General features: G+C 51.5%; 1 protein-coding gene across 1 annotated transcript in view; it reads right to left on the bottom strand.

Annotated features, from left to right (window-relative positions):
- CRY2 (cryptochrome circadian regulator 2) overlaps positions 1-13,558 on the bottom strand; it is a 34,919-nt gene extending 21,361 nt beyond the window's left edge. Inside the window, exons 1-3 of the mRNA XM_052652182.1 lie at positions 13,332-13,558; positions 3,320-3,428; positions 822-964 (exon numbers count right to left, since the gene is read on the bottom strand). Of these exons, the coding sequence (XP_052508142.1) occupies positions 822-964; positions 3,320-3,428; positions 13,332-13,558 (479 nt within the window). The remainder of the gene's footprint in view (positions 1-821; positions 965-3,319; positions 3,429-13,331) is intronic.
- Positions 13,559-14,556: the final 998 nt, after the last annotated feature.

The raw sequence follows: 14,556 nt of genomic DNA, 5'->3' as shown, positions 1-14,556 counted from the left end.
TGGGGCTCCTGCTGGCCAAGCAGCAGCTGACAGCAAGCCCGGACTTGCCGGCGAGTCCATCTCTCAGGTCCTCTCTCCTCCCCTCCGTTAGCAGAGGCAGAAGGTTGGCTGCTGCCCGGCAGGGCCTCCCGCCACCGCCTCTTCCGGCACGTGGCGGAAGGAGGCGCTCCACACCCAGCGCCTCCCCCCGGGAGCCCAGCTCACATGCAGAGCTGTGTGACCCAGCCTCCCAGCAGCCACCACCGGTCTGGGGGAGGCGGGCGGGGAGCCGTGGTGGCGACAGCAGCCCAAGAGGGACAGCCCTGGCGGGGAAGGAAGGGGAGGAGGGGGTTTCCTCCTGGCCTCTTTGAAAGCACAGGGCCCCGCAGCGATCTCTCAAGCCTCCAGGGCAACATCTAAATGCGAGACCTGGAAACCCAAGAGCCAGGGGAGCCCAGGGAACGCAGCTGGGGAACAGAAGCTGCGCCTGCGAGACCAGAGATCTACCGGGAGGGGCCACAGACAGGGCCCCACTGGGGTCAGAGGGCAGTTTCTGAGCAGCAGGATGGAAGCAGGAGTATGTGGGGTGGGTGGGCCTGGAGCGTGTGAGGAGCTATGGACACCCTGCTTGCATCTCTCGGGCCTAATGAGCCTCTCTGCACCCAAATCGGGTAAGCTCTACGGGCCCCCACTCTGACCTGTTCTCCCCCGGCTCCGAGAAAACGCCAGGCCCCATATGGCAGGGGGCCCTACTGCTAAACCTCCCTGAGTTTCCGCTCAGCGGGGCCCCAAACCACCAACTCCCACAACGGGCGAGCTGAGCCCTGGGACCCGTCTCTTACTTGTCCAGGTCATAGAGAGTATGCGAGTTCTCGGTGACCACCTCCACACCAGCCTCCTTGGCCATCTTCATGATGGCTGCGTCCCGTTCTTTCCCAAAGGGTTCAGAGTCATACTCAAAGGTCAGGCGGGTCACCCCCCATTCCTGTGGGGGAGAGAATCTGTAATGCTCACCACTGCTGGGGAGAAGGAAGCTGGGTGGGCACTCAGCTCCCTGGTGAGAGGAAACCAAGCACGTGGGGAGACCCATCAGAACAAACTGCGGACGACTTGAACCAGAAAGCCAACCATCTGAGGGCCACGAGGTTTGAGGAGGGCAGGCCCCTGAGGAGAGGCCAACAGCCCTCACCAGTGGAGCCCGAGGCTGGCGGTCCCTGTGGCATCAGGAGAGAGGTGGGCAGCTCTGGGCGCCACCAGTGTCCTTGTGGGAGAAGAATACAGCAGGAGGCTATAAATACACGCTCCCAGGGGAGCCCCCTGTCCCAGAAAGAGGCAGAGGATCGCCACCTCCTGCCTGCTCAGCAGCCTTTCCCAGAGCTCCTCTGGGCCCTGCAAACTTCTGGCCTAGTTTTCTTGGCAGACTTGTGCTATGAGAAGTGGCCTCATGGTTTCCATGGCAACACTCCTGTGGCCAGTAGCAAACAGAGCTAGTAGGCTCCAGCTCTCAGACAGCTGGGAAAGGAGCAGCCGCCCTTGGCCCAGAGGTCAGAGAAATCAGAGCAGAGGGGCCACATATTTTAAAAGAAGGGGATTCTTTTCCAGGTCTTTAGTCATGTCTGGTAGAAATCTCTGTATTTCCTAGCAAACCTGGGAGAAAGCGGCCCTGTGAAAGGCTGCACCCTTTCTGGAGCCCACAGAAAGCCCTAGGGCATGCAGCTAGCAGGAGGGAACCATGTTCCAGCCCAGGTCTCTGGCCATGGTCCCTGAAAACCCTGAGCCCTTGGGGATAGTGTCCTGGCCATGCACACGCCAGTCCAGCCTCGACTCTGCCCTGCTGCCTCTGGGTCCTGCGCAGAGCTGCTTCTCTCTCGTCCAAGGTTAAGGTTGGCACTAAACATTTATTGGGCGCTTACTAGGAGCCAAGTATTCTGCTTAGCAGTTCATACTATTATGAACTATCAGTAATAATAAAGGGTCACTATTAGATGACACCTTCTCCAAGAAGCCTCCTTGGCCCTCTCCAGAAAGACTCTCTGGCACCTGCCCGTTGTCCATCACAGCAGTTACCATATGGCAGGGGAGCTGCCCACTACTCGCTCGTTTCCTCCACTGGAGTGCGAGTGCCGGGAGCGGTGATCGTGTCGCCTCCGTCTCCATCATCCTAGGACCCAGGATGGGGCCGCGCACGTAGCAGAAGCTTAATAATATACAGAGAATGGCGCTCTGTCTGTATCTCTGGGCTATCAGTGGGCTGGCCTCAGAGGTGCTGGGAGGTGGGGCAATGCAGCAGGAGAAGAGAGGCCTGTGTGTTTAATGGTAAGGTGGTCACGAACACAACTCCGGGTTCACAGCCTGGGCTCAGGTCCCAGACTGCTGCTCTGAGCTTCGCAGGCATGGTCAAACTATTGCTTCCCTGTCTGCAGGACAGGGACAGCAGCACCTACCTCTGAGGGCAGTGGCAAGGAGTACAGGCATTAATGTTCATAGAGCACATACTGAGAACAGCGCTTGACTCACAGTCAGCCCTCAGCGAATGCTGGCTCTTACCAGCACTGTGTGATTTGTGCATGTGTGTCTGTGTGTGGGGGTGTGGGGAGGTGGGGAGGTGAAGTGAATGCCGAAGTATTTACTCAGCTGCCTGCCTTGACATTCAGTCTTTCCTCTAGTCTTTTTCCTCCAGGAAGAACAGGAAAGGAAGCAGGGTGCAGAGAGGCATAGAAACAATTGTGTGCTGATGTCCTAGAGCCCTCTGTTCATGAGCACTTCTGTCTTTTTAAGACCCGTTTGGGTCTTTAAAAATGTGTATTATAAAGGGTTTGTGGGGGAAACTGGGCTGGCTACCTGATACAGCAACCAGAGGCCTATGTGGTACTGAAATGAAGATTTTGTCAATCATTTACAGAGGAAGTAGGGACACTCCCTTAAAGAGGCTGATTTTTTTTTTCCCAATAAGAGGAGCAAAGCAAGAGGGGAAATGCCCCTAGATAAACAGGAAACCTCACCCTCCAACTCCTGGCGCAAGAAGAGCCCTAATAAACCTTGCTGGCTTGAACCAGGAAAATAGTTAAGGGAGCCAGGGTTGTCTGGGGTGAAATAAGTCGCTACATCCCATGTCTGAACTGAGCTGGGAACTTTCCAGCAAGACACCAGATTCCCTGATGTTTTCCTTAACACAGTTTCCATTCTGTGGGCAGCTGACTAGCTCCATCCGCTCCCAGCTTCCCTAGCAGCAGTGGTCAGCCCGGCCCTGACTGTCTCCACTTCCTCAGTCCGAAAGTCGTTTCATTCAGTCCACGGGGAGCAGGCGCCCACCGTCTTGTCCCGCACTCTGCGCACGTACCTTGAACAGCCTCGGGAACACGTCAGCTGGCTGGCCCCGGACCACAAAGAGGCGGGAGTTCAGTTTCCTTAAGCTTCTGTCCAAATCTTCCAGAGACTGAAGCAGGAACCTGCAGAAGCCACGGAGTCCTTGTTGGTGGTAACATAACAAACAGCCACTCCTTCCTAACAAACCAGCGAGAACCTTGTTTATGCCAAACCAGTAGCACAGTACTCCTGGGTTCTTGTCCAGGCGTGATGTGGTGGGGGGTCAGGGCCACCTCCGCTGAATCCTGCCTTTGCCATTACTAGCTGCGTGGCTTTAGGTAATTACTTAACCCCTTTAGCTTCTCCCCCCCTAATCTGTCATACACAGTTGGTGTTAGTACCCATCGCATAGAACTGTTAAGGAAAGAAAGCCAAATAATGCAGAAGAGCATTCAGTACAGACCCGGGAAGAGAAGAACCTGGGGGAGTGTGAGCTGCTCCTACTCGAGCCATTCCTCGCGATCAGAGGCAAGTCGCTTACTCCCTCTTGGCCTCAGGCCCTGGGTGTAACTATCTGCCCATCACTAGGGGGCTGTGAGAAGCACAAGGGAGAAGAGATGGGGGAGCCATCTGAGAAGCAAGGGCAGTCCTGTGGTATGTAGGCAGAGGTCCCATCAGCAAAGGAACGAGACTGCAGTTGCCCTGGAAGGTCTCATCCACCCTGGTCCGACAGATTCCTTGTCTTTCCGCACTCACGCTCTGGTCTGTGTGGGTGTCTCCTGACACGGCCCTATGGCCTGGGCTGGGTCCCCAGCGTTTCATTTGGCAGGTAGCCCCTTCCTCAGGCCTCTCCAGGGCCCTGGCCATCAAGTTCTCATCCCAAGAGGGAGAAGGTATGTGTCTGGAGGATTCCCTCCCATGCATCCATGGGTGTGGGACTCCAGAAACACAAGCCACCTGGCCTGAGGGCTGGATCAACGTGGGATAGGGACAGGAAACGACCATTGCCTGAGAGCTTTCACGGTCTGTTTACTTTACAGGACCACAAAAATGTATTACCTGCACAGCTAGGCAAAGGAGAAAAGGAAAGATATACTCATCTGAATGCAGAGTTCCAAATACTAGCAAGGAGAGATAAGAAAGCCTTCCTCAGCGATCAATGCAAAGAAACAGAGAAAAACAACAGAATGGGAAAGACTTGAGATCTCTTCAAGAAAATGAGAGATACCACAGGAACATTTCATGCAAAGATGGGCTCAATAAAGGACAAAAAAGGTATGGACCTAACAGAAGCAGAAGATATTAAGAAGAGGTGGCAAGAATACACAGAAGAACTATACTAAAAAGATCTTCACAACCCAGATAATCACGATGGTGTGATCACTCACCTAGAGCCAGACATCCTGGAATGTGAAGTCAAGTGGGCCTTAGAAAGCATCACTATGAATAAAGCTACTGAAGGTGATGGAATTCCAGTTGAGCTATTTCAAATCCTGAAAGATGATGCTATGAAAGTATTGCACTCAATATGCCAGCAAATTTGGAAAACTCAGCAGTGGCCACAGGACTGGAAAAGGTCAGTTTTCATTCCAATCCCAAAGAAAGGCAATGCCAAAGAATGCTCAAACTACCGCACAAATGAACTCATCTCACATGCTAGCAAAATAATGCTCAAAATTCTCCAAACCAGGCTTCAACAGTACGTGAACTGTGAACGTCCAGATGTTCAAGTTGGTTTTAGAAAAGGCAGAGGAACCAGAGATCAAACTGCCAACATCCACTGGATCATGGAAAAAGCAAGAGAGTTCCAGAAAAACATCTATTTCTGCTTTATTGACTATGCCAAGGCCTTTGACTGTGTGGATCACAATAAACTGTGGAAAATTCAAAAGAGATGGGAATACCAGACCACCTGACCTGCCTCTTGAGAAATCTGTATGCAGGTCAGGAAGCAACAGTTAGAACTGGACATGGAACAACAGATTTGTTCCAAATGGGGAAAGGAGTATGTCAAGGCTGTATATTGTCACCCTGCTTATTTAACTTATATGCAGAGTACATCATGAGAAATGCGGGGCTAGATGAAGCACAAGCTGGATTCAAGAGAAATATCAATAACTTCAGATATGCAAATGACACCACCCATGGCAGAAAGCAAAGAAGAAATAAAGAGCCTCTTGATGAAAGTGAAAGAGGAGAGTGAAGAAGTTGGCTTAAAGCTCAACATTCAGAAAATGAAGATCATGGCATCTGGTCCCATCACTTCATGGCAAATAGATGGGGGAACAGTGGAAACGGTGACAGACTTTATTTTTGGGGGCTCCAAAATCACTGCAGCCATGAAATTAAAAGACACTTACTCCTTGGAAGAAAAGTTATGACCAACCTAGACAGCATATTAAAAAGCAGAGACATTATTTTGCCAACAAAGGTCTGTCTAGTTAAGGCTATGGTTTTTCCAGTGGTCATGTATGGATGTGAGAGTTGGACGATAAAGAAAGCTGAGTGCCGAAGAATTGATGCTTTTGGTGGTGTTGGAGAAGGTTCTTCAGAGTCCCTTGGACTGCAAGGAGATCCAACCAGTCCATCCTAAAGGAAATCAGTACTGAATATTCATTGAAAGGACTGATGTTGAAGTTGAAATTCCAATAGTTTGGCCACCTGATGCAAAGAACTGACTCACTGGAAAAGACCCTGATGCTGGAAAGATTGAAAGTGGGAGGAGAAGGGGATGACAGAGGATGAGATGGTTGGATGGTATTACTGACTCAATGGACAGGAGTTTGAGTAAACTCTGGGAGTTGGTGATGGACAGGCAGGCCTGGCATGCTGCAGTCCATGGGGTAGCAAAGAGTCGGACACGACTGAGTGACTGAACTGAACTGAACAGCTAGGCATGATCACCTTTCTGAGAAATTCATCAATACTTTTTCGGTGGTGGGGGAGGGGTGCTCACCATGGGGCATATGGGATCTTACTTCTCCGACCAGGGATCAAATCTGTGCCTCCTGCATTGGAAGCATGGAGTCTTACTGCTGGGCCACCAGGTAAGTCCCCATCAATACATTTTATGACATCTAACAGTTTAAACAGATTAACTATTCATGTGGTTCAAAATTCAAGTTACAAAAGGGTACACAGTAAAAGAAGTCTCTTTCTCCTGCACCCCCGGGAATTTTATGCTCCTCTCTAGAGACAACTAATGTTATCAGTACTATTATATGCCTGAGATACTTTCTAAGAGTGTTTTCTTTTGAATTCTCTCAGCACATTTTGAAGAAAAATACTACCCTTTTTTATAGATGAGGAAAATGAGCTACAGAGAGGATAATAAATTTGCTGAAGATCACAGTTATTGGGGACAGGTTCCTACCCGACACTGTTGGTCAGACTCAAACCATGTTTTCTTCCTTAAGCCTTCTAGCGGCACATCAGACACTGCTCCAGGGGCTGAGATTCTTGTAAGCTTGTGTTATGACGAACACACACCAGACTCCAGGTGATCCACTGACCTGCTCTTCTGCAGCAAAGAGGCCCTGGCAGGTGAGCTTGGTTCACAGCCACCTCCTGCTACCTACCCTGGGGTCTCCCACCCAGCCTCGTCAACAATGGGAGTCACTAGAGTTTACTTTGAGCACAATGAAACCCAGGGGATCCTCCGCCGCACAGCACAGTCCCTTGACTGTGGGAGCCTTACAGAAGCATCGACTGTTCTCAGGCCCCCCCGCCGCCTCTGACGTCTTCGATATGACACTCCCAGGCAGTGAATGCCAGAGATCCACATTCCGGCACGAGCTGAGTCCTGGGCTCAGCCGGAAGCATTGTGCTAGCTGAGGAGCAGGCAGGGACCCTCTGAGAGGCTGCAGTGGGAGACTGACAGGCTGAGAGCCAGAGCTCCGCCTCTGCGAATTTCTATTTTTGAGCACTGACACCCTTAGAAAAGCAAAGCTGAGACAGTGACGCACTGCACTGCACTCGCGCTGGCCTCCTCTCAGGCCTCACCCTCCTCTCAGGAGGGAAATACGAGAGATTGCTTCCATGCCACCTGCAGGATGCCTAGGGGTAACTGGCGACTTTCAGACTTCACAACCTCTAGACAGAGGCTCCTCCATCTGCGGCTCCCAGAAATGTGCCTGCCTTGCACTTGGGGGCCCGCATCCTTCACAGTCCACTAGGCTGAACAGGACGCTGAAGCTACAAACAGGACTGGCATGCACGTGAAAGCGAGGTTCCAGCTGCCTTCTGTAGACTCTATTTCTAGACCTCATGTATTTATTTGGCTGCAAGGGGTCTTAGGTGCCGCACGATCTTCACTGCACCGTCTTTTGTTTCAGTGCATGGACCCTCTACTTGTGGTGTGTGGGCTCCAGAGAGAGCAAGCTCAGTGCTGTAGCCCCTGGACTTCGTTGCTCCATGGCACGTGGGATCTTAGTTCTCCAACGAGGGATTGACCCACAGTGTGTTCTTTGCTCTGCAAGGCGGATTCTTAACCACTGGACCACCAGGGAAGACTCTAGACCTCATTGATCAAAAGGAGAGATTCTTGCAGCACCTCTGAAGTACAGATGACCCAGTGAGAACCCTTTTCTGACAAGAGAAGTCTACAGCCAAGGCAGGCAGCAGAAGGCAGGACTCCGAACTCAGCAACCAAACGATGGTAATAGTAAGAGCAGTAACTAACATTTCATGAGCATTTACAGTGAACCAGGTACTATTCTCCCTGGAGGAGGAAATGGCTACCACTCCAGTGTTCTTGCCTGGAGAATTCCATGGACAGAGGAGCCTGGTGGGGTACAGTCCATGCAGGTGCAGAGTCAGACAGGACTGAGCACGCACGCACAGCTTTTATTCTACCTGCTTTACATACATCAGCTCATTTAATTCTCATTTTACAGTTGAGGACAACTGAGGCACAGAGAGACTAAGTAATTTGTGTAACATCATTCACCTAACGAATAACCAGAATTCAAACCTGGACAGTGTGGCTTGGTGTCTGCATTCGTAACCACCAGGCTCCAATGCCTCTCAACCAGTACTCACCTCCTGAACACTGAGGCCAACACTTTGCTACCAAATCCTTGTTCCTCGAGGGGGATCAAAACAGTTGTGAGTCACCCAGAAGCTTGCCAAAATGCAGGACCTCAGGCTCCCTCCGAGACCTCCAGAAACAGAATATGCATTTGTAGCAAGCTCCCCTGGTGATTGCTTTGTACATTAACGTTTCAGAAGCACCATCCCAGAAAACAGAACTTGACTTCTAGCTTCTATTGACAAGTTGCCTGCCTTGGCTTCTAGTTTGTTTTCACTAAAGTTCCTCTCTTTGAGATCCTGGTTTTGGCCCTCTAGAAATGCTATTACTTCCAACTCCCCCAACCCCCAGTCAAGCCCTGCAGAGGGTTTCTCCAGAAAGGGAGGTCTCACAATGACCTCCAGGAGCCCCAGCCTCCAAGCAGAGAAACTGCAGCCGCGGCTAGGGCACCACCCGAGAGGCCTGCCAAGAAGGAATGTGGAGCAGTGCTGCTGCTGGGCAAAAGCACCCTGGTGTTGGCAGGCACATTCTTTCACCAGAGAGAACCTTGGGCCTTTGTGCTCCCCTAGAGCCCTCCTCTCCATGTGGCCAGTTTCTCTCTACTCCAATGAGGGACGACTCCAGAGAAAACTGGCCTGGGCACTGGAGGTGGCAGTGTTTGGGCAGCAGCTCACCCTTGGCAGCTCCCAGCTGAGCTCACACGGCCGACATTCAGAGCACACAGCCCTGTGTGAGCGGCTCATGCTCACCCTTTGGATCAGACGCCATGTGCAGCTCAGCTGCATTATGTAAGTGCCCTGCAGTCAGAAGCACAGCGGAGGAAACCAACTTGGGATTTCCAAAAATACTAAGAGGACAGTAATTCAGGGACTCCATGGAGCTAGCCTTTCCAAACAAGACAGGCAAATCTTCAGGCAAAGACTTCTCCAGAGACAGCAGATTCTGTGTTGAGAAATATTTCTGTTTATTTGTTATTAATAGGAGGAAGGAAAATGATAATGAACTCTTTTTTGGGGTCCAGATCGCCCTTGACCAAGTCTCTCTGTTTCAAGCCAAGGTTATTTAACTGTAATGATGATTAACTGTTGGCTGGCCCAAACTGGCTGCATATGGCATTAATAGAAATTAACTTCTCCTAAGGGCTGCCCGGGTGATGCAGTGGTAAAGAAGCTGCTGCCAATGCAGGAGACACAAGAGCCGAGGGTTCAATCCCTGGGTCTGGAAGGTCCCCTGGAGCAGGAAATAGCAACCCACTCTAGTATTCTTGCCTGGAAAATTCCATGGACAGAGGAGCCTGGCAGTTTACGGTTCATGGGGCTGCAAAGAGTTGGATATGACTGAGAGAGCACGTGCACACACACACACAATTTCTCCTGGAAATGGGACGAACTGAGAGAGTAGCACTGATTGATATATAGACGTGGGCTGTCTATAAAATAGCTGGGGAGAAGCTGCTGTATATAACCCAGGGAGACGAGCCTGGCGCTCTGTGATGACCGAGAGGGGCAGGATGGGAGCGGGGTGTGAGAGAGGCTCAAGAGGGAAGGGATATATGTATACAGATAGCTGACTCATGCTGTTGTAAGCAGAAGCTAACACAACATTGTAAAGCCATTATACTTCAATTAAAAAAAAAAAAATTAAGAGTGCTTAGGCCAAATGGAAAAGGACAACCCAAACCCACAGTCCATAGCAGGGATGGATCTCTATGTATCACTTGGATAAAAATATATTTATTCTTCCCTAACTTCAAAGAGAAAGATGAAGTTCAAAGTTTTCACGCCTTTGGGGCAGATGGAAACATTTTCTCAGCAGTAGAACAATAAAAATGACTCTGCTGGGTACAGAGAAACTCAAATTCCCTACCAGCAGACCACAGTTTACAATCTCCTTCTTGCTGGCCAAGCTCCAGGCAAGAATCACCCAACATGGACAGTGCACACGTGTTTAGCTCCCAGCAGTGGGAAGGGAGTTGTTCTTACCAGGCATCCCGGGTCACCTTTTATTAACAGCAATTTCAGCTGATATTTTATTTCTACCAACTCCTCCTGTCCCCAAAGTTCCTGACGACAAGTGCAGCACAGAGCCAGAGAAAATGACAGAAATAAAGGCTGAGGTGAATGAACTGTTGCCCAACACCTGTCGCAGTTGTAGTAGGGAGAGAAAGGTAATTTAAAAAGCAAAAAATGCAGAGGCTTATTTGGAGCACCCATTTTAGAATCTAGAAGCAGTTCACAGCCCCCCCCTTTTTTTTTTGATTCTCACTGCAGTATGTCCTTCCAGATGCAGTAAATTTGGGGCAAGTAGGGCTGGGGAAAGTGGAACAGGGCTTTGCTAATTAGTGCTTGACAAAAAAGAGTCCTGAGGTTCAAATGCTACCATGAGCCATAAACTTCCCACTGCCACCAAGGCAAGGAGTGCGCTAGCCCTTCTCCTACGCTAATAAATCTACATATTCTCGGCTGCCTTTCTCTGTCCATTTTGACTCTTAGAAAGTGTCCTTCATGGTTATTTTAATCTGATTTATCTGCTGAAGAACGCAGTGTGGGAGTCAGTGTAGGAAGTGCAGGAGGATAACAGAGACACAGATTGTGGCCCCCTGGCCTCTGGCAGAAGGCCTGGAGCCCACTCTTCCGCGGAGGCTTCTCAGAAGCAGCAACTGAAGTATCTGCAGAGCTAGAATGTTCTGCTGTGGCACAGTTCTCCCAGGTCACTTCCAGATCCAGAAACAGCCACTGGAAGACTACACCTACTGTAGTTATGCAGAGGTGCGTCCGGCTCTCTCTCTCCCCCAACCCCCAACAAAATGCACAAAACCGCCTGCAGTTCTGCCTTCATGCTGAACCTGGGAGCAGAGTATGGTGGGGGTGGTATGAATGCGTCTGTGTCCAAACCCAAGAGCAATGATCATATTCCATCTACTTTGGGTGACTTCACCTCTCGTCTGATGCCAAAACAAATCGCACTTCTTGCCAATGAGCTGCAACACGTATCCCAAGTTGTCAGGCTGGGGTTCTCGGGCCAGTGCTTCTCTGGCTTTGCTGCACATGACAGCTTTAAAGACCCTAGTGCCCAGGCCATAACCCAGAGCAATGAAATAGAACTGGGAGAGAAGGGGACCCAGGCATCTTTTAAAGGTCCTTAAATGATTCCTGTGTGCCGCAAGGTTAAGAACCACTGCTCTAGTATGTCCCCCAGTTTTATTTATTTCATGGCATCAATTCTACTAAAGGAAGGCTGGTTACTTGTCTTGTGCCACGAAAACATAGGCTCCGGGTGCTCTGGATACCACATCTGTGTGTCCACTGCTGTGTCCCTAGCAGCAGTGCCTGGCAGATATTAGGCAGTCATTAAATAATTGCTCCATTAACATCTGCATTCTTGCATGGCCTCTGACTTCAGGATTTGACCCGAGCATCTGAGTTTAATCAGCAACAGAGTTTTCGTCATTGATCTGTGACCTCCACTACCACAAAAGTATAGGCAGTCCTATGCAATGTCCTCCAAAACCTAATAAAAGAAGAACCTCCTTCGTGACAATACAACCAGCAAGCAGTCTGGATTCTATTTACTCTGCCTGGCACGCTGCCACTGGGAGAGGGGCAGAGTCTGAGACTCAGTCCATGCTAGGGATGGCAGGTCATTTGAGAGTGTTTGTCAACCCCAACCTCCTATCTATAGAAACTGGAGCAGAGGCAGAGCAATACAGCAGCTGAAAACTGTGTGGGCAGGCTCTCCAGAGGACTGTTTTTAGTGGTTCTCTCAATATTATATTAAGTGGGGCGGGAGGGGCACTGAATAGACCCACTGCTGGGGGCACTCACTCTCCTCGCAGGGCACACACCTTGGAAAGGAAAGAATGGTGGAGAGCCGGGAATAACTCTGCCCCTTGTGCAACAAGGCCACAAGCAAATATCCTCCAGAAAAATGCAAACAAACCAGAGGACTTCTGCAGGGCGTGTTGCACACAGATGGGAACACAGTGTCTCAGAACCCCTTGGTTTCAAACACTGCTTAGAGAGAAAGCACATCCACTGCCTATCTGTTCATCTTTTCCCATGATCCTGTCCACTCCATCTCCTGGGTGTCATCAAAGAGGGGCCCTCGATACCACTGCTTTCCTGCTCCCTATCTCAGTACATCAGCTGATAAAAGTCTAATTCACAATCGCTCATCCGTGCTTTAAAATCAATCTTGGGAGAAGAAGAGGAAGGAGGGGACATTTTTGGTTCCTTTTTTTTTTTTTTTCCTGGCGAGTCCATAGCTGCTGAGGGAATTCTCCAAAGTGGGTTAAGCACTGTTCTCTGCTCTCTAGCTCAGGACAAAGTGTCTCTAACTGAACATGCCCTTGAGCCTGGCACTTTGCTTTATCTGATGCTAAGCCAGAGTCTCTAGACATCTCCCAGAGACAGGATGATCTTGGTGGAGCGAAGGCAGGATGGATGAAAAAAATGGATTAAAAAACCCCGGGGCTTAAAGATGACCTTCAGGAGCTGGGCAATGCGCTCTTTACTTGAAGAACGCAGGCATCTGCTGTGCTGTCAATTCAGGAACCCTCCCTGTCCTCACCCCACCCACACCCCGCCCCAGGTTCATGCCTAGACAGGAGTCCCTATTCTGCCACTCACTGGCTGCAAGTCCTCGGGCAGGTCAGCTTGTCTCTCTAGGATTCGAGTCTCACCCGTACAGCGGGGATCATGATCTGTCCCACAGGAACGTCGTGAGGACCAACCAAAGAGAGCAGCACCCAGTGCGGACCCGCGGTGTCAGAGGCTAGCCCTTCTGAGGCTAACCCCCCGACCGCAGGCCGCTACCACCGGGACTCACTGCTTCCCCGGTCCCGGCTTCTCCCCTCCGGGCACTTGGCTCCGTCGCCCTGCTGCACCTCCTTAAGGTCGGGGTCTTTCGGCAGAGGCGACTGGGACCAGAGCCTCCGCTTCTGAGGGTGGGTGCCCCAGAGGCCAGGCTGCGTGCTCCGGGCCCACGAACCGCGCCCCCGCCCCGGGGCCCCCCTCACCTCCATCGGTTGATCCCGACTGAGGAGGAGGCCGCGAACCAAGGGTCGAGGATGTAAACGCAACGCACGCAGTGCGCCCCGCGCACGGCCGCCAGCAGAGCCGGGTTGTCATGGAGCCGCAACCCCTTGCGGAACCAGTGCACTGAGGAGGCGCCGTCCCCACGGGGCGCGGGCGCCTGGGCCGCCGCCGCCGCCGCTGAGGGAGCCGCCGCTGCCGCCGCCGCCATCACCGCCCCGACTGCTGGGGCCGCCACCGCCCCGCCCCCATAGGCGCCGCGGGCCTGGCCCCCGGCCCGCCCAGTGACCTATGACGCCACGGCTCCTCCCTGGGGCCCCGCCCCACGACCCTGGAGCGCCTCTGCTATTGGCTGAGTGCCTCTCGCCGGGCGATTGGCTCCGAGGCGCCCCGGTTTGTCCCGCCCCCTCACGTTCCCGCCATGTGTGGGCTCTCTGGAGAGGAGCCCTAGGGCGAGATGGGGTGACGGCGAGTGGCGCTTCCCAGGGAGGTCTGGGCGTGGACGGTGTCTGGAGGGACAGTGGGTCCCAGACGTCTTGCTTGAAGCTGTGCGGGCTGGCGGGGTTGCTGTGACTCCAGAAAGTGACTAACAGGACGAACAAATGGCTGCCCTACGTCATCATCGTCATCGATAGCATCGTCACCTACCTCACTCTGTACAACGTTACAACATTTTACTACAGCCACTATTTATTGAGTGCATCTTTTAAGCCAAGCAGCATGATCATACCCTCACACTGACGCGTGGAGAGGTGCCCTGCTGTGCAGCAGCAGATGGGTTGGGAGTAGGGACTGGAAACGTGGAGGATGTGATTTGAGGTAGTAATGATGCCATCAGATGAATTTTTTCCTTTTGTTCTGTGTTTAGTAGACTCGGTGGTACCTCTGTGTGCAAAGCACTGAACTGAAGTCTGTGTGAGATTGACACGTGGAGCCCTCTGCTTCTGGGGGTCATCAAATGAATCTGCCTCAATTTGGCCCTAGGTGTGCCTGTGCTCAGAACACTTCCTGAACTTGGGAATGAGAAATGAAGGAGTTTAGCAATATAGCCAGCAATTTAGCAGCATTACTTGGAACAACTCTGTAAACCACAGTGTTATTGCAGTCCTAGGCTCTCTCATTGTCAGGGCTTTGTACAAACTGTTCCCTCAAACCTGAATCACATACCACACCCCACCCCCTTTCTAATTTCAGTTTGTCCTGTGTCTC

This window comes from Budorcas taxicolor, chromosome 15, assembly GCF_023091745.1.
Source record: "Budorcas taxicolor isolate Tak-1 chromosome 15, Takin1.1, whole genome shotgun sequence".
NCBI classification, from domain to species: Eukaryota; Metazoa; Chordata; class Mammalia; order Artiodactyla; family Bovidae; genus Budorcas; species Budorcas taxicolor.
This window is presented reverse-complemented; position numbering and strand designations above follow the sequence as displayed.